The sequence below is a fragment of the Lepidothrix coronata genome, unplaced genomic scaffold (assembly GCF_001604755.1).
Source record: "Lepidothrix coronata isolate B3197 unplaced genomic scaffold, Lepidothrix_coronata-1.0 Scaffold15, whole genome shotgun sequence".
NCBI lineage: Eukaryota > Metazoa > Chordata > Aves > Passeriformes > Pipridae > Lepidothrix > Lepidothrix coronata.
Genome location: NW_016690195.1, coordinates 1827637 through 1854327, shown reverse-complemented (window position 1 = coordinate 1854327; position 26691 = coordinate 1827637). Strand labels below are relative to the sequence as shown.

At 39.9% G+C, this 26691-nt stretch overlaps 3 protein-coding genes and 1 long non-coding RNA gene across 25 annotated transcripts in view; 2 read left to right on the top strand and 2 right to left on the bottom strand.

Moving 5' to 3' along the window:
- Nucleotides 1-3809, bottom strand: part of SPAG1 (sperm associated antigen 1) — a 41458-nt gene extending 37649 nt beyond the window's left edge. For 2 of the 3 annotated variants that reach the window (XM_017806351.1, XM_017806349.1), the window contains exons 1-4: nucleotides 3699-3809; nucleotides 2199-2340; nucleotides 1468-1627; nucleotides 975-1100 (exon numbers count right to left, since the gene is read on the bottom strand). In XM_017806351.1, coding sequence (XP_017661840.1) covers nucleotides 975-1100; nucleotides 1468-1627; nucleotides 2199-2338 — 426 coding nt within the window. In that variant the 5' untranslated portion in view covers nucleotides 2339-2340; nucleotides 3699-3809. Of the gene's footprint in view, nucleotides 1-974; nucleotides 1101-1467; nucleotides 1628-2198; nucleotides 2341-3508; nucleotides 3589-3698 lie in introns of those variants that run through there. The other variant, XM_017806350.1, reaches the window with a different exon arrangement.
- Nucleotides 3810-4937: 1128 nt separating this feature from the next.
- Nucleotides 4938-9088, bottom strand: POLR2K (RNA polymerase II subunit K). Of its 3 annotated transcripts, none has more exons than XM_017806362.1 (4): nucleotides 9058-9088; nucleotides 6631-6694; nucleotides 5774-5866; nucleotides 4938-5348 (listed from the first exon to the last, which is right to left on the bottom strand). In XM_017806362.1, exons 2-4 carry the CDS (start codon nucleotides 6689-6691, stop codon nucleotides 5326-5328), a joined length of 177 nt encoding a protein of 58 aa, XP_017661851.1. In that variant the 5' UTR covers nucleotides 6692-6694; nucleotides 9058-9088; the 3' UTR covers nucleotides 4938-5325. The 3 variants fall into 3 exon arrangements, with proteins under 3 accessions (XP_017661851.1, XP_017661852.1, XP_017661853.1); XM_017806363.1 differs by lacking the exon at nucleotides 9058-9088 and adding an exon at nucleotides 8713-8804; XM_017806364.1 differs by lacking the exon at nucleotides 9058-9088 and adding an exon at nucleotides 8698-8754.
- A 23-nt stretch (nucleotides 9089-9111) lies between these two features.
- Nucleotides 9112-10002, top strand: LOC108493222. Its single transcript, XR_001873413.1, has 3 exons — nucleotides 9112-9333; nucleotides 9583-9698; nucleotides 9891-10002. It is a non-coding gene; the product is annotated as an uncharacterized LOC108493222 (long non-coding RNA).
- Nucleotides 10003-11295: 1293 nt separating this feature from the next.
- On the top strand, nucleotides 11296-22690 carry FBXO43 (F-box protein 43). Of its 18 annotated transcripts, XM_017806563.1 has the most exons (9): nucleotides 12398-12672; nucleotides 12776-12849; nucleotides 12942-12989; nucleotides 14157-14254; nucleotides 14868-14977; nucleotides 18427-19943; nucleotides 20828-20930; nucleotides 21805-21981; nucleotides 22073-22690. In XM_017806563.1, exons 6-9 carry the CDS (start codon nucleotides 18475-18477, stop codon nucleotides 22319-22321), a joined length of 1998 nt encoding a protein of 665 aa, XP_017662052.1. In that variant the 5' UTR covers nucleotides 12398-12672; nucleotides 12776-12849; nucleotides 12942-12989; nucleotides 14157-14254; nucleotides 14868-14977; nucleotides 18427-18474; the 3' UTR covers nucleotides 22322-22690. The 18 variants fall into 18 exon arrangements, with proteins under 18 accessions (XP_017662049.1, XP_017662042.1, XP_017662047.1 ...); XM_017806560.1 differs by lacking the exon at nucleotides 12398-12672 and adding an exon at nucleotides 11296-11678 and having other exon boundaries at nucleotides 14146-14977; XM_017806553.1 differs by lacking the exon at nucleotides 12398-12672 and adding an exon at nucleotides 12060-12170 and having other exon boundaries at nucleotides 14146-14977.
- Nucleotides 22691-26691: the final 4001 nt, after the last annotated feature.

Here is a 26691-nt window from a genome sequence, read left to right as displayed (position 1 = left end):
TTGGTCTCAATACTAAGTGTCTTGCTATCCCAAACGTCTTCGTCCAATGTCTAAGTACTAGCTGACAACAAGAAGTAGTTTCTGACAACATAGGAACAAAAATCAGGCATTTACTAATACATAATTATTAAAAAAAAAAACCACCAAAACAACTAATAAGAAATATCACATGACTTGTAAGGATCTTTCCATAACATTTCTGACTCCCAAACATCCAAAAAGAACAATACTTCAAGAAATTTGTTACAGCAGTGTCCCAGAATTTCAAAGAAAATTTTGAGAATCAGACTGAAATGATCTATGAAAACACCTGACAATTCAGAAAAATCCCGTCCCACACCTATTTGTCTGCCAATCCCTCCAGTAGCACTATATTTAGTATTAGCAAGAAAAGCCAGTCACAGACAAAACTGATTTTAGGCAGATAAATAAACTGAAAAAAAAACAAACACATAAGGAAACTAATACCTAGGAAAAATGTAAGTATTCGTTCTTAATTCTGAAGATTTGTTAAGTGTGCTTAATGGCTAAATTAGGAAGTATGCTATATGACTGCAGTGGGAATGGCAACTCAAGGTATTTTGGACTAGCTCCTGTCCGGCCCCATGGAACAAAAGTGTACTGGCAGCTGAAGAAAATCTCCTGGCATAATTTCATCCAAAAAGAGCCTGATTCATATGCTTAAAAACCATTTTGAAACATGAATCAAAGATCAAAAAAAGGGTGTTTAAGTAGATCTGCTCCAGCAGTGAATTCCTGATCAGAATTAAAACATTATTACAAGACACATGCTAGTACAAAGAAAGTACTTTTGTTTAAGCATTGGTCTCTCACAAGGGAGTTTAAAGGTTTTTATTTCCTGGTTAACAAAATAAATCTAGTAAGAAAGGCTCAGTGATTGGAAGTTTGTACATATAAAATTTCCTAATTTTAGAAAAACACATAATTAACACACATTAGGAAACTGGAGATACCTGATTAGCAGGAAGACAGCTGCTGGAACAACGAATGGGAGGCAAATTATCTTGATTTTCACTTGGTGTGTCTGTTCTCAGGAACTGTGATTTCTTATCATCTTCATTCATTTCTGTCAGCCAGCTCTGAAAATAAATAAATAATACATCTGTACCTTAAGGCAGTAGAGAAGATATACTTCACAGTCTACCGTCACCCTAACAACTATACTTACAAAACATTGCTATTAACAGGGAAAAACAATTAAGAAAAAAAGCAATAGTGTTTTTTTTAATACAAAGTAACCTACCAAAAAAAAAAAATCTGTAAAGTTAAAATAGGCACTAAAGGTTCAGTGACATTAACTCAAGAAAACAATTAAAAAACCAAAACATAATCCTTTGATCATTTCCTCATTCAACCAAATAATTACATTTTATTTAGGCACAAGAAGAGGAAGATTGATACATCAGAGTGATAATATTATGGGCCATTATAAATTAGATACTGTACCATCAGCTCATCATTAATTGTTTCCCACTCCTCAGCTGTGAAATCAGAAGCTGTGGCTGCAGGCTTATCTGTTCTCAGAGCTCTGCTCTTTGGATCTAAATGCTCAATACGCTTTTCACAAACAAACGTAAGTTCAGGGTAACATCCCTCTTCACCAGACCTTTCAAATGCAAAGATATAAAAGTTAACAAAAAAGAACTAAACTGCACTGTGTTCTCCATATTTCTCTCCATCTGTAGTCACTACAGTGACTGCAGAGGACTATTTCCCTGTTACAACTCAATTTTGCTGTCATCTAATAACATTTTCATCAGAAAAGTCCAGTCAACCCTCAACCATTTTCCAATGTCCATACATATACAGTTCAAATTATCAACACAGTGCTCATAAAAAAATTTTTGTGTCATTTTCAGCAAAAGTTAAACAGGTGTGGCATCTGAAATTACCAGAGTCAGGCAAGATGGATCATAACAGAACCAAAATACAGCAGCAGCAGTTTGAGAAAAACCTGACATTCAGTTACTCAAACTTTTTCAATGGTTAAATCAGGACTTGGAATTCTAGCGCTATCATAGGGACACTTTTAACATGATAACTTTAACTTTGTATTTTAATTTTTAAATTAGAAAGTCACAAAAAGGTTCAGGCAGATAAGGGTATTTAGATAAGGGTTCCCTCAAATTTTACAGAACAGGAATATAATTATTATGAAGATAAGAAAATACGTTTACCTTAATACTCTGAGAATCTTTTCCAGGTGCTTAACATCTGTGCATTTTTCAATGAATTTATAGTCCAGATGACTAATAGGTATTTGATATGTTTTAGTGGTTCCTTGGTCCAGCAAAAATGGTACTGACTCATCATCCATAACTAAATATTAAAAGGAAAAAAATTTAGTGATCCTGTAGGCACTTAGTTACATTTTGAAGCAATGTCAATTTAAGGAATAAACCTGCTCATGCTCCACTCTCTTATGCAAGCAGATCTATTACCACAGAAAAAAAAATTTCAGATTTGAAGATCTGATCATATGAGCTGTCCTCGACAGAGTTCACTGACAGAAGTACGGTTGTGTATGAGAGACGCTTTGTATGAAGAGTATGTGTAACTCTACTGCTTCTGCAAAGCAGATCAATTCAGAAAGACTGCTTAAAGAAAAATTGCCAATTTTTGCCTACCACGTTCTCAATTTTTCTTTAAATACATTATAATATTAGCTATTTAAGCAAGTATGATAAGCATGAAGGATAAGATGGTGCAGGACACAGCTTTTTTCAGAGGGAAGACATTAACCAACAGTGTACCTAAAGAAATAATAACCTTTGCCTTCTCTGTTGCAAAAATAAATCCAATTTTCTTTGCTCACTAACTGCATTTTCTGGCTCTCTGATTATATTACAGTAGTAATATAAGCCTTTTCCAGTAAGTAGGTAACTGATGAAGTGAGGGGTTCAAATGGGACACTTCTGTCTCCCCGTTCCTTTGATCTGTTCATCTGCATCTTTTTCTGTTTTGATCCCAAGCTCTATGGAGCTGAAATTCTTCACTCTTTCCCCATTTATATAGTGCATAAAGTGATAAATTATTTTTAACAAGTACAATAAGGGAAGCTAGCTAACGTGTGATAACAACTATGTGCAAATATAAACCCAGTTAAAATAACTGTGTTCCAATGTCTAGCATAACTACCTCTATTAATTTATAGTTGCACAAAAAATGTTTACAATACAGTATCACTTAAATAATAACTGGTCGTAATTACGTGACCATAATAGAGATTCTGCCCCAAGACTTTACAGTTTCAGTACTGAAAAAGGAACAACATGCATGGAAAGCCGTACGAATGCAGTAAATAATTAAACAGGAGTGAAGAGCTCATCACAAATCAGCGTTTTCTCCCGTTTCAGTATTCCCACGGAGGCGAGGGAGCTGCCCAGGGCACGGTGCTGACACGGACACCGCGGCTGCTCGGGGGCACAGCCACAGCCCTCCAACACACCTTCCACACATCCCCCTTCCCCCGGAGTCAGGACTTTACCTCGGGAGCGGCACCCACCGCCGGGGCCCGGGCAGCGCCGCCAGCCCGAGCTTAGCAACTGCTGCTATGTACAACATGGCGGCGCGGACACGGCGCTGTCCTCCCCAGGGACACCCCGGCGAGGCTCCCACAGAGCCCCGCCGAACTCCAGCGGCGACACCGGCGTCACCTGCCCGACTCCAGCACCCACCTGCCCGGTGCCGCGCCGCCTCCGGGACACGGACGCTGCCCGTCCCTCGCTTCAGCCGGGGCCGCCCGACCCTCGCTCCCCGCCGCGCAGGCGCGGCTGCGGTCAGGGCTGAGGGGAACGGCGGCGCCCCCCCACCTGCTGCGGGGGGGGCAGAAATACAGCACCTGGGCGTGAAAGTTTAATAAACGTCACTTTCCTGTTTCCAGTGTAGTATTTTTACTCAGGCAGTCCCCTTCCAATGCCGGCGTCCCCCCGTGCCCACACCAGTGCTGCCCGTCAGCCCTGCAGTTCCCGGCGCTGCTCCCTTACAGCAGGTCCCCGATGGCAGAGGATGCTCTTCTCCACGTCTGGCAGAAAGAAGTACCCACTGTGCCCGCAGTGCGGCCAAACCCACCCCTGAATCCTGCCAAACCTTCGACAGCACTGCTCCTGCCCTCTCCTCCTCACCCTTCTGAGCAGCCACGGCAGTAGCGACCCTTCTGTCTGTTATGCAGGCAATAAGGTGCACACTGTGCAGGCCAGGCTGGTGTAGCAAAAAGGTTATCATGTATACCCGAGTGTATCTGGTTTCCCGGAAAAACCTACTCTTAACAGCAAAGATCAGTTAACTAAGAAAATCTTAACCAAACAGCTCCAAAACATCATCTCCAACTGCTTTTCTTTATCCCCTATAACAAGCCACTGTAGCTCATTTATGAGCCAGTACAGTCATGCACACCTTAACAAAGATACCTTATCACAGTGATCAGTTAAACACAGTATCTGAACGTAACAGCATCATTAGCACCATCCAAATTGAGATCAAGCACACACAGTTCAGCAGTATTTTGTAGCAGAATTTAGTACTATTACATAACACACATTCCAAACAGCCAGATGCAAAAAGTTTTGGCTTCTCAAAACAAAATCACCACTTTGAACCTTCTTTTACAGACTCCTGAGAAGTCATATGAAAAGGAAAACAAGATGCTATTTTAGTTTTGGGATGCTACTCAATTTATCTTTGTAACACATTTTTTTTCCTTGAGTACTAATTCTTTCCTTGAGTATAAGTCAAACAGCACTTCCGTACTTTCTGTTTCCACATTGCTTCTTAATGTTTACCTTGCCTCCCTCTCCCTCTTCTTTCCCAAGAGATGATTTTTTGACACTTCCACACAAGACATCCATACTTTTAACATATCCACAATCAGGTACTCTCAAGTCCCTTGAGATTTTCTCAAGAAATCCAGATCTGTATTTCAGACCTAGCCTTGTGTAGCCCTCTATTTATTTTCAGTGGAATTTATTCAAACCACAGTTATTTTATGCAATTCACAGAAGTCCAAAGAACATTTAACAAAGCAAAAATGCAAATAAAGTTTAGATGACAGTAATGAAAACAGTTAAGTCAAAAAGAATACAAAATGACTGAACTTAAAAAATACTGCATACTCTGACAATTTAAACAACAGCTTTAGAAATCTATTGCTGGAAGATGGTATAGACAAAATTTAGTATTACAGTAAACTTTAATAATCTCTTAAAACACAAATAAGAGTGTGCATTTGTACACAAATAGTTTTACAGAGAAAAGTTATCAGAAAGATTAAACTGCATCATGAAGTCACTGTATCTTCAGCAGATATCATCGGGCATCAAAAACCACCACTGGAATAGCTCAGTTAAGGACAAAAAAAAGTGTCGTGGTTGAAAAAAAAAGATGGGGAGAGGAATAAAAGAGAGAGACTGTCTAAATCTAAGGTCACAACTAACTACATAAAAGTATTTCAAAAGCTATCTTTAATAAAAGGCTGAATAATATCAACAATTCACAGTACATCACCCAGCAGACTATCATAACTTATTATATCTTGCATAGAAAATGGAAAAAAAGAGGGAAAGTGCTAGGAAAGAAAGGAAGGTGCCAAATCACTCTGCAGAGATTGCCTCATAGTAGTTTGCTCTCCTGCACTGATTTTTTGCCTTGAAGGATTGTTACATAATTACTCAAATCTTCCTTTCTGTTTCCCTTACATACCTTATCTCCACCCACAGCTTCCCAAATGCTTTCAAGTCCACTTGTAAAAGGATACGTCTTTTTGTCCTTTTCTTGTACATTATTCTGTAGCCACATTCTCTGCATCTGATAGGATCTCTTGCCTTTATTTCATTTTCTGTATGACATTCTAATGTTATAGAGGAAGACAAAGACAGTGGGCAAACAAAACCAGCATTGTTAATGCACAGATAACTTTCAAAAGTCAAAATAATCAAATTTCTATTTGTGGTAAACATAGTAATTGTAATGAATCCGTATCAAGAGCTGAATGATACCAAGATACTGAGAAAAAAAAGAAAAAGCAAGTTCAACTTATGTTAAAGTCAAAGAGAATCTTGCTAAAAATGACCAAAATATTACTGCACAGAACACATTCCACTCTTGATACTAGACTGCCTACTAACAAAAATTTCAGTTCAGCCCTCCAAAAGACCACAGTTTATTTTCTTGAAAGACAAAATATTTCAGAGATTCCTGAAGTGCTGATGCAAAATCACCAATTTGTAAGTTGTTGACCTATCTATCAGTAAGAGAGAATTTGACTATTGTATTTCAGTAAAAGCTGAGTGCCCATATAACATTTTCAGTAAAAGACTGAGATGCACTGAATGGAAGGTCCACTATTTGCACCACTAGCAGACACTTAGAGAAAGCATACTCTGGAGATGGAGGAGCTCCACACAGCAACACAAGATCTAAGGAAATTACTTCCACATCCATATCCATGTGGTAACCATTACCATCAACGTGTAAAGCTTTAAAGATCATCAGGATGCACACTGCAATTATTTGCATTCACGTACTCTTCACTATAATGGCTTCATTATTAAAACACTAAATCTCCAGTAACATGTAATAAAAAAAAATAAATCCCTAATGTCTTTTCTTTACCTCCACAAATGTAAATCATTGGCTGCTGCTTTGGAGGCTGAACATCCTTCTGTGAATCCATGTTCTAAACAAAAAACACACAATATACACATCAGTTTGGGTTTTGGTGTTTGGGATTTTTTTTCCCCAAGATATACACAATCATTTCAATATCTCAATTTAAAGTTAACAGAAGATGAAAACTCTTCCTTAAAAGTAAATACAAACAAATATAGTTTGTATTTGATACAGAGGACATGGGATAATTCAGGTTGAAACAGACTTCATAAAGTCATCTAGTTCAACTTCTCAAAAGCAAAGTAACATCAGGTTTCTCAGAGCTTTACCAACCTGCTATAGAAAACTGCCAAGGACAGAGACAGCACATTTTTCTATTAAGCAGGATTTTAAACACTAACACCCAACAAATAGTATTCTCTTTCCTTCCTCCTGTCAATGTAAAGGATTTCCTTGCTGGAAACATAAAATTCAATAATTTCTTACACATCACTCATGTAACAACGGTGCCCTCAGAAACAAGATAAGCCTTATTATCTTTTCTTCCCCTCTGACACACTAGCTAACCTAATCTACCTTTTCACTGATCTAAGGTATTAGAAATCCTGGGAACAGACTGTGGGTAGAAGAATAATAGGAAGAGAAGAAATTCCACCCTTCAAATCCTAATATAGATGCGTATGATTACCAAATCAAGAGTAATAACTCAATGCTATTCTTCAATCACCTCTTAATGCCCTGTAATGGTTTTGATTTTTCAGACTTACTTGGAGACAAGTATTCCTTCACAGCATCAGACTAAATAGTTACATATACTCCACAAACATTCTATCAAGCTTTAAGTAATCCTATCCTAACATGTAAATGTGCTTGAAACCATGAATTTTAAGGCAGTTACTCTACCACCAGAGATACAGTAAACACTTTTTTTCCCCACGCAATCCAAGTCTAGACCAGAACATTAACATTTCCTTGTAATTTTTTTGAGGCTGCCATTTTCTGTACTGCTGTTCTGTCTGACATAGAAGGCAAGAATTTCTAACCTTTATCCCAGTGAATAATGTTTTTGAAGCTTCCTTATGAGAATGGCTCTTGGATGCTTTTGTTTAATATTACTGCAAGGATTATTAACCTGATCTTCACAGTTTGTTTCAGTATAAACTGAAGTGGGAAAATTATGGCATTGAAAACAGAAGGATAAGCTTGACAGTTCCTTCTGTAATAGTCTGATCAGCGCTTGACAGACCACCTTGTTAAAATTCCCACTGAGTTGCTCCATTTAAGAGAACTGGAAAGAATTCATTACACTCTACAGCTTTCAAGTATGCTATACCATAATCATAGTGGCATCTTAATCCACATGTGTTACAGTCTTTTTGAGTCAGTACATTATAGTAAGATATAAGCAGTCACCCATTAGCACTAGGAAACAGCAGCTCTTCTAAAACACAGAGCTGAACTAAGATCACAGTTGTAGCTAAGTAACTTGAGTTCGTGCTGCTCGTGCAGCAAAATAACATCGCTGCTAAGGTCAGCAGTGACCCAAGTTGTGTGTCTCGCAGGGAGGTGGCCTGGTTTAGCTGTCCTTCACGTACCCTGCAACCCTAAATGCCACCGGGCTGCCATTGCCACCAGGCACAGCAATGCACCGACACACACTGGGACACACACTGGAACCCCGCACAGAGACACGGGATCCTCCACGTGCTGAGAGCACCACACAGAATCACGGCATGGGGAAGGCTGGAAGGGACCACAGTGGGTCACCTGCTCCAACCTCCCCGCTCAAGCGAGGTCGTCCTAGAGCACGTGACACAGGATTGCATCCAGATGGTCCTTGAATATCTCCAGCGAGGGAAACTCTACAACCTCTCTGGGCAACCTGTTCCAGTGCATGGTCCCTCGCACAGTAGAGTTCTTGCTCATATTCAGGTGGAACTCTCTGTGCATCAGTTTTCGCCCGCTGCCTCTCGTCCTAGTGGTTGGCACCACCAAGAGGATCCCGGCTCCATTTTCTTGCCACCCCCTCTTTAGGTGGCAAGGTCCTCTCTCAGTGCATCTTTTACGCACCCGTAAGAGACCAACCCGTTCCTTCACGTCCCGCAGAGCCGACGAAGAAGGACGGACAGCCCTTCTCACATCCCACCGGGCAGCCTACCCTCCGGCCCAGGCTTTCCATCCCGCCACAATTCCGCACCGAGACCTCTCGCACCGCCCTCCCCCCCCCCACCCCGGGCCTCGTACGAAGGACCGAAGCCCACGAGGCTGGGCCTGGCCTTTCCCTGCCAGCCACGGCCCCGCCACCACCGCCCAGCAGCGCAGGGACCACCGGGTCGGACGGGAGGGGGAGGAGCCCGAGCCCGAGCCCGAGGCCGAGGCCGAGCCCAGGGGGAGACGCAGCCCCGCTCTCCCGCCCGCCCGCTCACTCACCGCCAGCCCCGCCGCTGCCCGGCGCACGCTGATGACGCGCCGGCAGAGGCGGGCTCGGCATCGCCCGGCGCCAGCTCCGGCACCTCCCTGTGGAACAGTTAATTAGCCTGGGAAAATAATAAATGTTCAGTTATGGGTGTTAACCAGCTGGGGGGAGGAAGGCGGCAGAAAATATTTGGTAGCAATTTTTAAGACACAAGCTTTCATATAAATAGCAGCGTCAGTTTCCCGTGAAGAAAGCAGGCAGCTGCGTGGTTGGGTAAAATCAGCCCCAAGGTACTCGGTGCTTTTATTTTTTTATTTGGCTGTACCAAACCCACTCGAGACCCAGAATGCCCTGTGCCAGATCTGGTCATATGGCTGCGGGGTTTTAAAGCGCCGAGGTGTTTCACCTCGAGGACCGGTCTATTTTCAGAAGTGTTTTCCCTAAGATTCGTGGGTGAAACCCGCATCTTGATATTTTGATGCTATACCCACATGAAGCCAAACTTACCTCCTCCAAACATATATGCTACGTATTTTCAGCGTATTACGAAAGAAGTTCCGATGTAGGTGATTCCCGACGTACTGAAATGAAATAGTGCAGACAAGGTTTGAAACGACACCAGTTGCCCTCTGTCATTGGCCCCACCTCGCTAGCGGTAGGAAATTTGGATCCTCGATTGGCATTTTGAAGAATTATGTATCTTTGCTTTATTCACGGAAAAAAATGTTTAACGAATACTGTGTTTTGTGAATATAACAATTTAAATTACTTCATTGATAAAAAGATTCTGCAGTTTAAGGAAAGTTCTTTCTATTTCTGAATACTGAATACTATTTTTTTTCCTCAGCACCCAAATGCCTTAATATGGACGAGGTTTTAACAGTCGTCATTACTTGGTGTTCTCCTAGCAGCAAATCACCTTCATACATGACCTATATCTTATCTAAAATAAACTTGAGGAATAATAAATAGTTGTGGTTTTCCTAATTTTGTGTTTAAGTTAAACGTATTGAAAACACAGTAATGACTTTAGACTTGCTTCTTCATACTGCTGTGTACGAATAAAGCTAAACAGAACTTTTAGGGTGCCAGAATAAAGCACATGCAAAAAAACCCGGTGTGTGAAAGGCAGAGCTATCCATCTGGATTCTGACTTCCCTGCGTCCTCTCCTCCACCAGGGACCTGTGGGTGTGGGTGGGTACCAAAGGTTGAAGCAGAGGAGAAAAAAAAGCCTGAGCCCTACCTTTCCTGGTAAACGCATGCTAAGTAATTATCATCTCCTAAAAAAGCAAAGAAAAAACAATTGGTATTATTTCTCTAGGCTCATTTATATTTTGAAAATGCGTTTGTCAAACCGATAATTTTAAAAGGACTTAGTAAAAATACCGCCATGAAAAATTCAGTTAATCCTGTGAAAGTAATGTCGCCAATATTAAGAAAGTGGTCATGTAATTGCTCGATTATTTGCATCCTTCAGCTGTTCTCTTGGAAAAATAGAATGTTTAACCAGATGTTAAAGCTTCGGTTACTTCAGCCGTTTCCGACAAAAGCCGCCCCCTTCAAGCGGAGCGCTTTAACAGCAAAGCCCCATTCCCTCGGGCTGATAAACTCTAGCCCTAAAGATGCCGCTTGGATTTAGAGTAGCTGAAAGTGTTGCGACTATGTGGGAGACCTCCACTGTCCCGTAAAGCTCTTGGGAAACTGGCAGGAAAGCTAGAGGAAAGGCTTGTGGGGCGAGGTGGGGCGGTACAAGGGGTACAGGTACTTTTGAGATGGGAAGAAAATGCAGGCGTAGCCGAGGGCAGCGCGAGTGTTGCAGAATATCTTACTTCATTTTGGTTGCTTAGAAGTAATGTTCTCAGGTTTTGATTGTTTGTGGTTTTTTGGTTGGTTGGTTGGTTTGTTTGGGGTTTGTTTGTTTGTTTGCTTGGGGGAGGTCTGTGATGCTTTTTTTGGTAAATCGCGCTTTTCTGGTGTGACGCTTTTGTGTATTCAATCAAATGCCGCAATTACAACTTGTTACGTTTCTTGAATATTTTTGATCCAACTCGCATAAGTGAGTTGAGGCTTCATTGAATGAAGACGCAGCTTTCAGCTCTTGTGTCCCACTAGCAAGCTACCAGTTTGACTCAGAAGATAGTTTATTTTATAAATAAATACAAGCATTTGAGAAACAATTTTATCCAGTTCCCGTGAAATAGATGATACTACAGAAAGCACTTTTAAAAAAGTTTTATTACATTCCTGAAAGTTTCTAATGTTTTCTCCTTTTAAAAAAGGAAGGGGGAGATACCCCAAGAGCCTTTTTCTTTTTAGCCACAATTGTTACCTTGTCGTCACATAAACCGATATTCTTTACATAGAAATGTCGGGTTTCGCCCGCTCTGGGTCGGGAACTTTTGAACCCGTGTTTACTCGAGCCCTTCTCAGGCTGTCTTATATCACCGTCCGGAGGCTGCGAGAGGCTGGAGGAGCAGATTTGCCAAAAGGGAATGTCGCGAATTTGCCCGATCTCATCTACAGGGATTACATGATTTAATTTCGGCGTTTCTTTTGAAAGCCTCGAGTTTGCGCTTCTTTAAATGTAGGTCTCTCGTTCTGACATTCCCCATCCCGCCAGTGTGAAGCCAGCAGGTAGGTGAGACTGCCTAGCTCCACGTTATCCTTACCGAGCCCAGGAAAAATAGGCATCCACGTATTCGTGGGTTTAGTGGGTTTGTGTTTGTTTAGTATGTTGGGGGGTGGGAGGGTTAGTGTACAGAAAAACTAAACCCACAGCAAAACCCAGGCGCCGTCACGGGGCATCTCCCACCTGACTGCTTTGAAGGCGATGCACTTGAGAAACGCTCAGTGATTGTTTCGGTCCTGGACCGTCGGACACGAACGTACTAATTAACTCGAATTAATCAGCACCCTTACAACTCAATCTTAAAGGCTGTGGTGCAGATAAAGGTCATTATCTGTGAAAGCCACTGCCCGGCAGCGATTCACGCGCGTCCCTGAGCCGCCCCTCAGCGCTGGCGCCCCCTCCTCGCAGGGAGCGAAGCGGGGGGGGGGGCGGGAAACCCTCACCCACACCGGCCTCCTGAGGAGAAGCACGGCAGGGGCGCTTTAACAGTGGGCTGGGTGCGGCGGGGCCCGCGGGGCAAAAGTATAAAGCGTGAGGAGAGAGGCGAGCCCGCTGGGTACCGGCTCTCGTCTCGGAGGAGCAGGCGGGGCTGTCCCGTTCTCCTCAGGCTCCCGCCCTGCCCCGGGCCCGCAGCACGGAGGGGGCGGGGAGGCAGCGGTTGGTGAGGGCGGGTAGTTCAAACCCGAGCGAGGGAAAGCGGCGGCGGCCGCACGCGAGGGGCCGGTGTGGGTGGGGAGAGGCGAAGCGGCTCCTCGCCGGGGGCAACGGGCCCAGGGTCGGGCGGCGAGAGCTGCTAAGGCGGCACCGGCCTCGCTCCTCCAGCCTGCCCTCAGCCCCGCTCGGGGGGCCCCGCTGCCGCCTCAGCCGCACCCCGTGGAAGGGCGGCCTCCAGGCTCTGCTCCTGTGCCCAGCGATTTCCCAGATGAGGGGGTGAAGCGGTTGCTTTGCTCGCCTCCGGCATCCCAGGTGGATGAGAGACCCTCGGGTACTGGTCCCTGGGTAATTAGGCGTTGCACACATACACAGATGGACTGAAAACTGTGCCTCAGCTGGGTAATGTTTGTCTTACATCTCTCTCTTTTCACATCCTTTCTCACTCCAGGTTATTAGTAGGGGCAAGCAATTCTAATACAGCACATTTACTGTGGAAGATCTTGAGTTGCTTCACAAATTAGGGTAAGTGGCCCACATAATTTGGATAGGACTTGGCTATGTCATTTTCAGTATTAATATTTTCTAAGGTATCAATGACTTCTCTGTTGTCTCAGGCAGGTCAAGAACAGAGTCTTCAGATAGTCAATTTTACTACAGATATGGTATGTTTAAATAACAGAGAAAATATTCTTGTATGACCAGAATGTTGTCTTTATCTGTTTTGTTAGCAATAGTGAACAGTGATAAACAGAGTCAGAAATCATCTTGTTCAAGGTATAATTGTTCAGTGTGTGTTACTGGGGAATGTAAATTAGTATCATGAACATCTTAGAACTTATGTCTAAGAGGCACTGTTGACATTGCCTTCTACTTACCAACATTTTTACCTCTTTGGGGTGCTTTGTAAGACTAACCTTGTTAAAAATGATTTTTTGTCTAAATGTGTGAATACCGTCCTTCAGCAGTGCATTTAGTTTGGGTCAGCTTAGTTTATTTTGTCCCATAAACTTCCAGAAATTTTGCAGTTGATTTGTAGATCAATTTGAGAACTACAAAATTAATAATAGATATGGGAAATGCATAGAGCACCTGCACTTAGCAGATACGGATTTTGTTACTTGCTCTGTAACTGACTTGTTGTGCAACCAGCCTTTTCTTCCCTGCACATCTGTTTGAGGGTGTCTAAGACAAGGTTAACAATATTTTCAGGAACTACTTCAAGATCCCCAAACAAAAAGGACTTGATGTTATGTATCAAATCTAGTAGACAAAACTTTTCTCCCAATAAAAAAGAATTGCTTATAGAAGTCAGTCAAGTTATAAGAAGTTTTATTAGGCATCTCTTATGAATATAAATATTATTTCGTTATTATTATGAGAGCTGTTTGGCACCTCTGAAAGGCTTCCCATTTCGTACTGTATTTGTAAAATGACATCTTGTGTTAAATTAAATCTTAATTTCTACAAGTAATACATTTTGGGAAAAAAAATTAATGCATATACTAGCTTGAGCTGTATACTGGGATTTACAGTAAATTATAGAATGATTCAGGTTGGAAGGGATGTTAAAGATCACCTAGCTCCAAACCCCTTCCATGGGCAGGGACACCTTCCACTAGACCAGGTTGCTCAGAGCCCCATCCAGGCTGGCCTTGAATGCTGCCAGGGATGGAGCATCCACAACTTCTCTGGGCAACTTGTGCCTGTGTCCCATTGCCCTTATAAGGAGAATTTCTTCCTAACGTCTAACCTAAACCCGCCTTCTTTCAGTTTAAAGCCATTACCCCTTGTCTTATCACTAAATGCCCTTCTAAAAAGTCCCCCTCCAGCTTTCTTGCAGGCCCCCATTAGGTACTGGAAGGTCACAACAAGGTTTCCCTGGAGCCTTCACTTCTCTGGGCTGAACAACCCCAACACTCTCAGCCAGGTACTTCACTCTCAGCAAAGGTACTTCATCCCTCTGATCATTTTCACATCCTACTCCAGATTCGCTCCAACATGTCCATGTCCTTCATACTTTGGGGGGCCCAGGGCTGAACGCAGTACTCCAGGTCTCACAAGAGCAGAAGGTAAAGAAGTAAAATGAAGTATAAAATAGTATGAATGAATGAAGAAGTATAGAATGAAGTGTAGAAAAGAGGTGAAATGAAGCAGTTTGCTGGATGTTGTTCATTCAGTGTCTGTACTGAAGCGACAATTTTATTTATATTATCCTATAATATTTTGTGATGTCGATAAAATCAATGCAATGAGCTCACAGGCTCCCCCTGCCGGACGTTGCACTATGCACAGCATATTTTTGGCTTCTGCTTGAGTTAACAGCATTCCTTTAACTCCACTATTTTGATCTCCCTTGCAGCTGCAAAAACCTTGTTTTGCTGTGATTTTTATGTTACTTGAAACACAAGTTTGATTAAATTATTTTATACTGTAATATTTTAATTTTTTTCTACTCTCAGTTGTTCGGAGTTATAATTTCTCCTATAGAATGCCTGAGAATGAAGCTGCAAGCACGAGTTTTCCTCTTGTCGTTTCTTCAGCCTGCTGCCTGAAAATTAATTTTCTAAGTCTGGAAGCCTGTGGACTTTCGTTAGATGTGTGATTAGTTTGACTGTGACTGTGTTTAAGGAAAATATTAATATTTTTAAAGGTAAGTGTGGGTATGTGATTTTGTATTATTTGTTTGGGTTTGGTATGGGATTTCTCTGGGGGGAATGTCTTTTTTTTCCAGTACTGAGATTTTGAACAGCTGTCTTGAAGTAGCATTCAGTTTTAAACCTCTGTCCATCAACATTTTTGGAAGGAATATCTACTGGCAACATTTGCTAACTAACTGCAGTTCACAAAGTTCAGCATAAAAATGAAACCTCTATTCTTTTTGTAAATTACACAAAGACAACAGCATATTGTTACAGCAGGTTTCTTACAGATCTTCCTCCTCTTACAAAAGGAAGAGCTGTGTTGGTGTGGTCCTTTGCTCATAACATGACTAATTCACTGAAATGCAGCAGTGCAGTGCCCAGGGACTTCATACCTTTAAAAATATAGGAAAAAGTTATTTTCTAGTTCATGACACAGCATTTTCAGCCTATTGCCTAAAATCATAGAATCATGGAATGGGTAAGTGGAAGGAACCACTGGAGAGCATCTAGTCCAACCTCCCTGCTCAAGCAGGGGCCCCCCCAGAGCACATTACTCAGAACTGTGTTCAGGCAGCTTTTGAACCTCTCCAGTGAAGGAGAGTCCACAACCTCTCTAGGCAGCCTGTTCCAGTGCTCTGTCATCCTCACAGTAAAGAAGCTTTTCCTCATGTTCACGTGGGACCTCCTGTGTTCCAGTTCCTGCTCATGGCCTCTTGGAATCATAGAATCAACTGGGTTGGAAAAGACCTGAGAGATCATCAAGTCCAACTCTTGATCCAACACCACCGTGGTTACTAGACCATGGCACTAAGTGCCACATCCAGTCTCATCTTAAAAACCTCCAGGGATGGTGAATGCACCACCTCCCTGGGCAGCCTGTTCCAGTGTCTGATTACTCTCTCTGAAAAAAATTTCTTCCTAATATCCAACCTAAACCTCCCCTGGCAAAGCTTAAGATCATGCCCTCTTGTCCTACTGCTGGTTGCCTGGGAGAAGAGACGTGTTGCTTGGCACCACTGGGAAGAGCCTGGCTCCATCCTCCTGACACTCTCCCTGCAGATACTTACTGACATTGATAAGGTCCCCTTTCAGTCTTCCCTTCTCCAGGCCCAACAGGCCCAGCTCCCTCATCCTTTCCTCTTAACTGAGGTCCTTCAATTCTCTCATCATGTCCATAGTGCTCCTCTTGACTCTCTCCAGTATTTCCTTGTCTTTCTTGAACTGGAAAGTTCAGAACTGGCCACAGCGCTCCAGGTTAGGCCTCGCCAAGGCTGATTAGAGGGACAGGATCACCTCCTTTGACGTGCTGGCAATGCTCTTCCTAATGCACCCCAGGATACCCTTGGCCTTCTTGGCCACAAGGACACTGTGCTGGCTCATGAACAGCTTGTTGCCCACCAGGACCTCCAGGTTCTTCTCTGCAGAGCTGCTTTCCAGCAGATTAGCCCAGCCTGTACTGGTGAAGGGGGTTATTCCTCCCCAGGTGCAGGACCCTGCACTTACCTTTGTTGAACTTCAGAAGCATCTTCTGTGCCCATCTCTCCAACCTGTTGAGCTCCCTCTGAAGGCTGCACAGCCCTCTGGGGTGTCAGCCACTCCTCCAAACTTTGTGTTGACAGCAGACTTGCTGAGGAGGCATCTGCCCTTTATCCAAGTCATTGATGAATAAGTTGAACAATACTGGGTCTGGTATCGACCCTTGGGGGACATCACCAGTGACAGGTCTACTAAAACATTGAGAAGTGATGTAGATGAAATACTAGATGATGTTTGGAGTTGGTCCTGCAATGGCAGTTATCCCTAATTCATGTAAGTACTAACTTAAAGCTATGTCCTCGTGTTTCCTGTTTGTGCTGTCATTTATTCCACTGAGTCAAACAGAGAATGAGGAAAAAACACTGATGAAAACATGTGAAAATAAGGTACTTGTAGAGGTAAATGAGGAAAGGAAAGGAAGGAGGCCAGACTTCGTTGTTGTCTTGAAATTATTTTCACGTACCCTTCTTTCCTGGAAGAATTTTTCTCAGTTATGTTGGTCTGTTTTTTTGTTTGTTTGTTTTAAACCTGTTTGTTTTTATTCTGATATTAGCAAGATTGTGTAGGTCTTCATGCTAAGGTGTTACTGTCTGCTGTTTAACATCTTGTTCCTTTTGAACTTCTATATATTGCTGTCTCCTTACAGTAGAAAACAAAACAAAGCATTTTCTATATGGCAATGGTCTAAAAAAGTGCCTTCAGCATGGGTATAAAATGCTAATGGTTCAAGGTCATCAAAGAATAGTCCCCCCCTCACCTGTCTCATGCAGTCTGGGTTCCCACTGCTTGTATTTGGTGGCTTAGGACTGTTGGGATAATAGCAATGTCTTAGTATTTGGTGTTTAAGCCAAATTTAAGGATTCCTATTTTTGTCTGTTTTGAAAGTCCACTTGCTATTTCCAGGCTTTATGTTCCAAAATATCAGTTATGGAGGCCAGTGAAAGGTGCTGATTCCAACTCTGAGAGTCTTGGAGTGTTGAGGTGAATTACTTTGGTGTCTGTGAGAACAGCCCTCCTTCTGCCATTACTCACAACATCTTTTATACAATTGTTGTGTCTTGTGCGCAGAAAGAAATGACCCAATGTTACTGTGGTTATGGTGGAGAAACTCTGCCACCAATGAATTGCAAAAAGTAAGCCTGTTTCCATGCATCTTTTCCATGGCTAATGTGTGCATCAGCCACTTCTAACTTTTCTAAGAAAATATATAATAGCTCTTAAATGATCTGTACCTGGTGAGTGTGTGAACGGTCAGTCCATTAGTTTGTTTAAAGTGTAAAGCTTCAGAACACTGTTTGCCCACAGAGCTGAGCAAAAGCAGAGACCTTCTTTACAAAATAACATTTAAATGCTGAGGAAGATAAAAATGCACTTTTCACTCTGAAATTTATTCCCTTGAGGGAACTGTAGGGATCTGAATAATAGGGAGACTTGTAGACTTGTGACTTCATGATTAATCCACTTCTTTTAAGGAGAAAATGCCTTTTGTCTAAACTCACCTATCATCAGAGCTTCTGCTCATTCTTGAGGACAGAACTGTTAGTGTTGGATGAACCAATAACCCCGTCCTAATAAAAATCTTGGCCCTATTGGAATGCTAGAGGGTTTTGTTGCCAATTTCAGCACCAATGAGCCTCTAGTTGCTGTGTTGCTTATTTGAAGTGTTTTTCCACAGATGAGGACTGGCACATCAATTAGCTAACTGGTTGTAACTTTGAATTTGCCTAATAGTATATGATGCATTTTAATCACTCGTTCTAACCATCTACTTGATAGTAATTTATATTTGTGTACATTTATAAGCAGTTTCTACTAAGACTAATGAAAATACTTTCGTCATGGCTGCTATCTTGCTAGACTTACACAGGGCTTTCTCATGAATTTGAGGGTGCTTTGTTGACTTTTTTGTCGTTTGTTTCAGGAACAACACTGGTATCTTCTTTTACAAAGCCGAAGTGTCAAGCAGAAGATGTCAGACAGTCATTCAGTGAAGTTCAATATTCTTAAAAGAAATAGATTAACATCTCCCAGCAGCAATTTTAAATACTCAAATTTTAAAGACATATGTTGCACTTCAGCATTTCTGGACAGCAGATACAGTGAGTCAGTAAAAGATCTTGATGCAGAACATAAAGAAGCACCAAGTGAAACAAGTATTTCATTGCTACAAGGGCATTCTGAGCACATTCATCCAAATGCCTTCATTCCTGTGTCATCATCTATCGAAAAAGAACTGAATTCTATCTCAATATCAGAAGAAAGAGAAGCAACTGGAAATGCAGATGTTTTTGAAAGTCCTAAATCAAGTAGAAAAAGCTCTTCGCTACGCAGGAGACTGCTTCTACCCAAGACTGTTGAAGCTGGCACAACTGTAGAAAGCTGTGAAAGGCAAGCTAGTTCTTCAGGAAGCATCAGGAAAAAAAAATTCTCTTGTGTTTTGAACTCTGAAGAAAAAATTCCAAAAACTACTGCAGATTCTTCAAAAGATAAAAGTTACAAAAGTCTGACAACTAGCACTTCAAAACCTGAGGGCTCTAATCCTCGTTTTCCAAAACGGAGAATTTCCTTTTCACAGCAAAGGACTTCTACAGTAGATGAGTCCCAGCGTAAGGACCCCTTATTGCTAGAATCGGAAAGTTTATCTCCAATTCAGTGTAAGGATGGAATTGTTAGTAATGCTAATGAATTCAATGGAAGTGTTCTTATGAGAGTTGGTGATGGGGTGCTTACGACTCTTACTTACAACGAGGCCAATGAGAGTAAATTCCTGACTTCTATCAACAGTCCTGTAGAGAACTTGAATTTTGGACTATGTGATATAAACTCTCCCCCTGTTAAGGTGGTAAATTACCCAGATCTTTCAACACCTGAGGATAGTGGATATAATTCACTTCCTTTGGACAAATCAGGAGACTCATTGTCTGATCATGAGGGATCTTTCCAAGAGCTCTTCCAGAAGCACAGAGAAGATTCCAAAATTCTAGATAATAAAAGAAAGACAAGAAAACTTGAACGAGTTAGAAGGTTATCCACTCTTCAGGAACAGGGTTCACAGTCAGAGACAGAAGATAATCATGGCAGTCCTACTTCAATGCATATATTAACAGAAGAAACAAATTTTGCCAGGGAAGATCATGAATTAGTTCTAAAAGAACAACCTAATGGAGACCTGGTTGTAAGTCATGGAGATCTCTCAAGAACTCCAGCTCTGAAAATAGTTCATGAAATTTGCTTGCAAAGACAAAGATCGGACCAAAAGCAAATATCAGAGAATATTGATGGGACAGAAATATTTGCATTAGATCATGTCCTTCCTGGACTTATTGGCAAGAAAATGGGCCTTGAAAAATTAGATATTTTAACAGAATTAAAAGACAGAAATTTAAAACATGTTCTTGCTATAGTTTTAGATGCTTTGACAGTGGAAAGTCTATGCAGGTAAGTACTATGGCTTCACACCCACCCACCCACACACAAAGGCAAAAATATGTGCTCCTGCAAATGAATTAGAATAACTTCTAGAATACCAGGTGTTGTCAATATAATTCATTTGGTTTTGAGGAAATAAAAATTTTTGTCACCATTGATCAAGTAGGTCTTTCTGCGTAGTTCTAAAAGTATGAAGGGGAGTTAAAAAAGCAAAACAAACATGAAAATTAATAAACTTAAAACTAAATCACAGTACTTGTAAACTTTGAAATATATTAAAAGTTCCTTTAAGCCTAGAAAGTAACTTATTCTCATTACAAGTTCCCCAATAGTGCACAGTACTCAAAACATGTTCTCTATATTTTTTTCTTGTGCATTTTATTTCCTTAGTTATTTTCAAGCATAAAAATGCTCCAAGAATTTTGATTCATGAGAAATCTTCTAGATTAATTTATAATCAATAGAAATTGTCACATTTCAAAGAAATCAAGAGTGTCACGTGTTGTTAGTTACAAAGGGAAGGGGTGAATAGGTGGAAGTGTAAGGGCATGAATCTTTTTAGAACATTTAACACAAAAAGATGACTTTAGAAACAATCTTGGTAAGTGGCTTGGTAAGTGGAGAGAAGAAACTGATTTAATTTTCTAAGTCAAAGCTATGCTTTGTTATTTATATTGCAATCATTCTTTAGACTCTTCTGCTATTCTATAGAGTGGTGCATGACAATATGAGATCTGTGTCTCAAAACAATGTCATGAACAAGTATATTGCAGTAGTCTGTAAAATTACCAAAGTATATGAAACTGCAAAGATATTTACCAGGTAGTCTTACTATCATGACTTCTGCACTACTTGGAAAAATGTGAATAATTTTTTTTATTAATTTGTTCCAGCATTTGGAAAGTAAGCAAAAACTGGCGTGAAATTGTTGTACAAGATAAAAGGGCAGATAAGAGGAGAAAGTTGTACATAAAACAGCAGAAAGAAGAAGCTGGGGTAAGGTGGTTCTCAAAAGTGATATTTTTTTTTTAAGCATGAAAGAAGACAGGTCAAAGGAAAGAGGAAACATCTTGTAAAGTTACAGAAAGGGAGCTGATAGAGACAATTCCAACATGAGTATGTGAAGGATTCTAACAGGAGAATGTAATGGCTCTTACTGCTTTTCAGCTGTTTGCAGTTTGACTACTAGTTTTTCAACCACGTAAGACTATTTCTTTCCCCCTCTGGCCCTTTCTTGAGAATCCTGTGACTGATTTTGCCTTTATATTTTTAAAACCTGTTCATACCATTGTTCCATGCTGTTCCTTATTTTGCGTTTCACTCTAGTCTGCAGTGCTGTAGGACCCACTCTAGAATACTACAGGATTATTTTCAGGACTGCTTGTGGCTAAGCATCACAGTGTATTTGTGAACATCAGAAGGACATATAGAAGTTTAAGGGGTATCTAGAAGAGTAAGCATACTAATTGCAGTATATTTTTTTCAGATCCCCCACATGATACACTCACACGTCAGTGGAACCTTGCTTTAAATGTGACAAAAGCTGTGTTTGCTATTTCCTTACTTGCTATTGAGATGTGTCCTAATTCAGAAACATGAGGACCAGTAGAGTGTGCTAAAAGACAGTTGGCTTTTTACTCTGCTCATGGGACTGTTTTTAATGATTCCTGTCTCTTTATTCCTCACTAAATATAAACATTTAATGGGAAATATTTGCACTATACATAATTTCCGTTTCTAATGTGTTGTTGCAGAGGGGAAAAAACCCAAACAAGCGAAATCCAGCTGAAAATACCAAATGAAATAACCCCCTAATTTTCTCCCTTTTTTCTTTTTTTTTTTCCTTTTCTTTCTAATTATAAACTAACAGGAATATTTATTGAAGGCTGAAGATGCTGCCACAAGGCTTAATATTCTCAATAGATCTGCTCTAAGGCCTGTTCAAGCTCAAGCCAGAACTCCTGTACTACAAACACCACCTTCATACACTGAAATTACACCCAGTAACACTAGTTACTCAGCTAGTAGACAGGAAGAATACCTGAAAGTAGGTATCGAAGAAATGCTTCGCTTTTAGTTTTCAGGAAGTTTTCATTTACAAGAACTAAGTAGCTCTTTTCTCCCTCCTCTTGCTACAGGTTGCTAAAACTCTGTTCACTGACGAAGCCCTAAAACCCTGTCCAAGATGTCAATATCCTGCTAAATATCAACTGGTAAAGAATCGGGGGCTGTGTAGCAGAGAGGCATGTGCATTCGAGTTCTGTATTTTATGTCTGCATGCATTCCATGGCTCAAAAGAATGTAACAGTTTATCTGCAAAACGGAAGAACAAAAAAGATGCTCCTCCAGGAAGCGCCCAAAGCAAAAGAAATTTAAAAAGACTCTAAATTTGTAAGGCATGCAACTCCTTACATTTAATTCCTCTTCCCCTTCTCATAAATTCCTAATCTTGTTCCTCTTCATACATTTCATTGCTTTATATTTCATATAAAGGTATGCATTTTGAAAGTCTCATTCAATTTGTTCTTGCTGATTTACCAAGGTAACTTCTCATGTATATATCTTAATCAATGTAGTATATTTTTATTTTTTAAAAAAATAAGCATTTAAAAGTATTTTGACTTCTTTTACTTGTTGAGTAGTAGCTAGGCACTTACTAACATCTTAATTTTTAAATAAATATTTATATGCAGTCTGTATTATTTAGCTTACAATACCTCTTAGATGTTTAAAAATGTGATTCTTGTCTTAAAGACAAATTAAAGAAAATTATTTCTAAAAAATTCTTTGCTATTGGATTTATTTATTCACTTTAAATTAATACTAGTAACTTTTAAAAATATCTCAAAGTGGGGCACTATGTACATTTGCAAAAAATACTTCTATTTGTATAAATAGTGACACCTAAAAGCCCATATTAGTTGTCTGAATTTTTTTATCAGAATAATTAATTTGTTGTTCTCTTAGCCTCTGTAATGCAAGTCAATAGAATAGTAATTTCTAAACCAAATGGATGCTGTGTGAATATTCTATTGTACTGCTTTTTACAAAGTTTTTATCTCAAAAACTACAGGTGATACAGTATATATTCATGTATCTAAAAACACCGTTGTGAACTTACCTTTATACCTAATCTGACTTTACTTCAGCTCCCAGACACTAGGTCATCTTTATACTTCTGCTTGAGTTAAAGGATTATCTACAGCTAGAAATCATTCTTTATCTGTAGATTTAATTAGAGGAATTCACTGATTTTTCTCTTGAACTAAATATGCTGATCCTTTACAGAAAACTAACTCAATCTGCCTCTTGGACCTCAAATAATTTTTATGTGTGTGCTTGTTTTGTTTTGCTTTTAAACCTCCTAGCAATTATAAAGAGCTCGAAATACAGGTGACAGAAATGGACACAGTACTTGTTCTATGAAGATATAATATTAATTTACCTCTACAATTGATATTGTCCTACTTGTCCTTTCAAAGAGTTCGTTTGCAACAAGCATCTTGCAGAACACTTGTAGTCAGCTGGTGGTTATTCCCTGCTCTCCCTCTGATGCTGTCCTTTGTGCCTTATTTGTGATGTTGTTTTACTGTGTGTATTCTCAGGTAAGCTGTAACACTGAGCTATTTAAAAAGCAGTCTGATTTTTTTTTAAAAAAGAGCTTTCAAGTAAACAATAAGTTGCATATTTGCCTCTTTTAATATTTGTTCACACATCCCTTTATTTTAAATTTTAAGATTTTTTTGTTTCTTTTTTTTCCCCTTTATTTCCTTTATTGGATGTTTAAGACAAATGGCCCAGAACAATTCACTTCAGGATGTTCTTGAAATATCACTTCTTATTTCTCATCTCTAACTGTTGTGATTTGTAATTTGGTTAGTACTTCTAGCATACTTGGTTTCTGGAATAGTAGTTTCACACAGCATTTAGAAGGATGAGAAAGAACACGGCGAATAGAACGCTATAGAATTTTTAGTACTAACTCTATTTAACTGAAAATTGTATCATGAAAGAAGGGATCAACCCAATATATCTGCCAGAAAATCATGTTTATTGCATGCATACAAGTATCAGCACTTTAATTCCATACTTATTTGTATTTGCTGAGTCTTTGCCTCATTCTTGTCTCAGGTTACACTGGTAGGACTTGGAGTTGAAAACGGCTCTGTCTATTCTGAGGGAACAATTGAGATGAAGGATTTGGGGGCAAGTTAGAGAATAGAGGTATGTGTATACAGTTTTGATTTAGGAAGAATGACATTCATTACAGAGGAGGAGATTGCAGTAGGAAAATGGCTAAATGACTTGATTAAATATTTTCACTTCTCTAATTGTTTAGAACTTTGTGTTCAAGGTCTATTTAAAAGTTTTAATAAAGTTCAAAGAACCATTGGATTTGTTCATTTTTTCTTAGGTATAAATTAAGGAACTATACATTTTTAGAAATGTTTAATAGTTTCTATTAAAGGTTAAGCTGACATGATGAACAGCTTTCTAGGCAGGAAGTTATATTACACAAGAATCTGAATATATATAATTTTTAATAACCTAATTTGGATTAGTTGTCTTTCCTGTTGTTGAACTACCAAGTAAAGTAGGGTATGTTAGTAACTGCAATGCAGAATAAGGAGTGCATGTCATAACATTTCAGTCTGCTATTGACATCACTGCATTTAAACTCTGCTAAATAGCAAGACATATCTCCAAAATGTCTCAAAACAAAAAAAAAGCTTTAAATGCATTCTTGAAATTGATGGGAGACTTATGGCAGACAGTGAGAGGATTTAGCTTGCCTTCTGATGTGGAATATTGCAGTGCAGTCTAGAAATGCATGAGGTGCAATAGTTCTGAAAGTATTACTAAAATAAGTGCACCTTTGGATGGAAGACCATATATGAGCTCAATTTTCAGTTTAAGAATAATTTTTAAGTGTCCTTTCCATTTGAGAAAATCTGGTAAGAATTGTGTGACCTTTTCCAAAGAGTTTGCTTTTGCTAAAATCTGAATAATTCAAGGAGAATGGAGTAGTAAATTGGTTTTCTTATAGGCATTCTTTATCTTTTGAAGGTGGTCTCTTTGGCATTTACAGTGTCTATTCAACAAGGAGTAGCTTGAAAAGAAAAAAGTACTTGAATCCTATTTCACAATTTTAAACATTTTTCTCCACTTTCAACATATTTGAAAGTTGTTTTGTTTTTTTTTCTACTAAACCTGTCTCACAAAAATGTCTTCTTGAATCACACGTCTCTTGTTCAGTTCAGTCTACCATGAATATGCTCTGGTGTTCAGAGCATATTCAGAAATGTGTTCTCTGCTGTCATCCACTGCTACACCAGAGGTGGGGGGAAGTGAGAAAACCAGACTTCTCATCTCTGGGTAGTGGTCCTCTCTGACAGTGATTTTCAAAAATTTATTTAAAAAAAATTACCTTTATGCCTTGGCACAAGGGAGAAACAAAACAGTGATATAATCAGTGTGTGGGTAAAGAATAACATAACTATACCATATCTTGTGTTCTATTAGATATCTAAAAGCCTCTAACAGTAAGAGTGCAAGGAATCAAAATTATTTCATTATATGATTGCTTTATGACAGAAGTTAAGTATTTGGGGTAGAGGAGTGGAAGTAACTTCTTTTGAAATGTTAGAATTGTTTTTTCTCTATCCTGTATCCCTCAATTAGTCTCTATCAGATACTATAAAGCTATAGGAGTCTGAACTTGAATGAAACAACAAAAAAGAACATAAGGTCTTACTTCATAAAAAACCCAAACACTCAACACAAAACCAAACAACCTACTCCCCCTCACAAACCCCAACCCCCAGACCCCAAAATAAACCCTCCCCTTCAACAAAGCCAAAAAAAAGGCAAGAAGAAAACAGCTTATGAGTGTCAGGGAGCCTAGGGATTCATGCCTAGCATCTTTCTTTTTCTACCAGGCTGAATTATTTCTTGGAGACCTGAGGTCAAGCGCTATCACAGAGAAGAAGGATGCAAAAGTGGTCTTTGAGTAGAAATGGCAATGGTCAAGTGTCTTCTAAAATATCCAGCCCATAATTATTCTCCAGCTCAAAAATTGGTCTTGCAATTGACAATAGATTGTTGGAAAAGGAGGAGTGAATTTTCTTTCATTCTGGAGTATGAGAATAATGTTCAAGATACTATTTGGACTGCTGAAAACCTTATTTTTGCAATACTTACTTCCCTTCAGGTAGATGTGACCTATAGTGGGAGAAGTGATATTGCCTGCAATTGCCCAGGGAATTAATTTAGTTTTCTGAAGATGATGATTTCAACCAGACCTGTAAATTTCAATTCTAAAATAGAATTATTAGAAGTAACTTTTGCTGCTGACAGAGGTTGCTGCAAGAATTGTACTTCATAAATCTTTTTTTTTGGAGCAGCAGCCATAAACTTCAAGTGGTTTGCGAGAAGGAAATTGAGGTTACTCAAGACTCTGATCATTCTTTCCTTGGTGACAAGTATCGAAGAGCTTAGGCAAAAAATTGTTATAAATCTTTTTAATTGTTTATAGGCTAGAGAATGTTAGCATGTTTTATCATTAACTAGCTAAAAATTTTGTTAATTAAATTAAGGATCTCATCAACATACAACAGATTACTTCCCTTTTCCATATATTGGTTATTCTTTAGAACATCTTTGGCAATTTGGTCTTGTTGGTTCATTTTAATACAAGAAGTAATTTCTTTCTGTTTCATAGGCACATGAAGAAATACAACAATGTCAGATTAGAAAG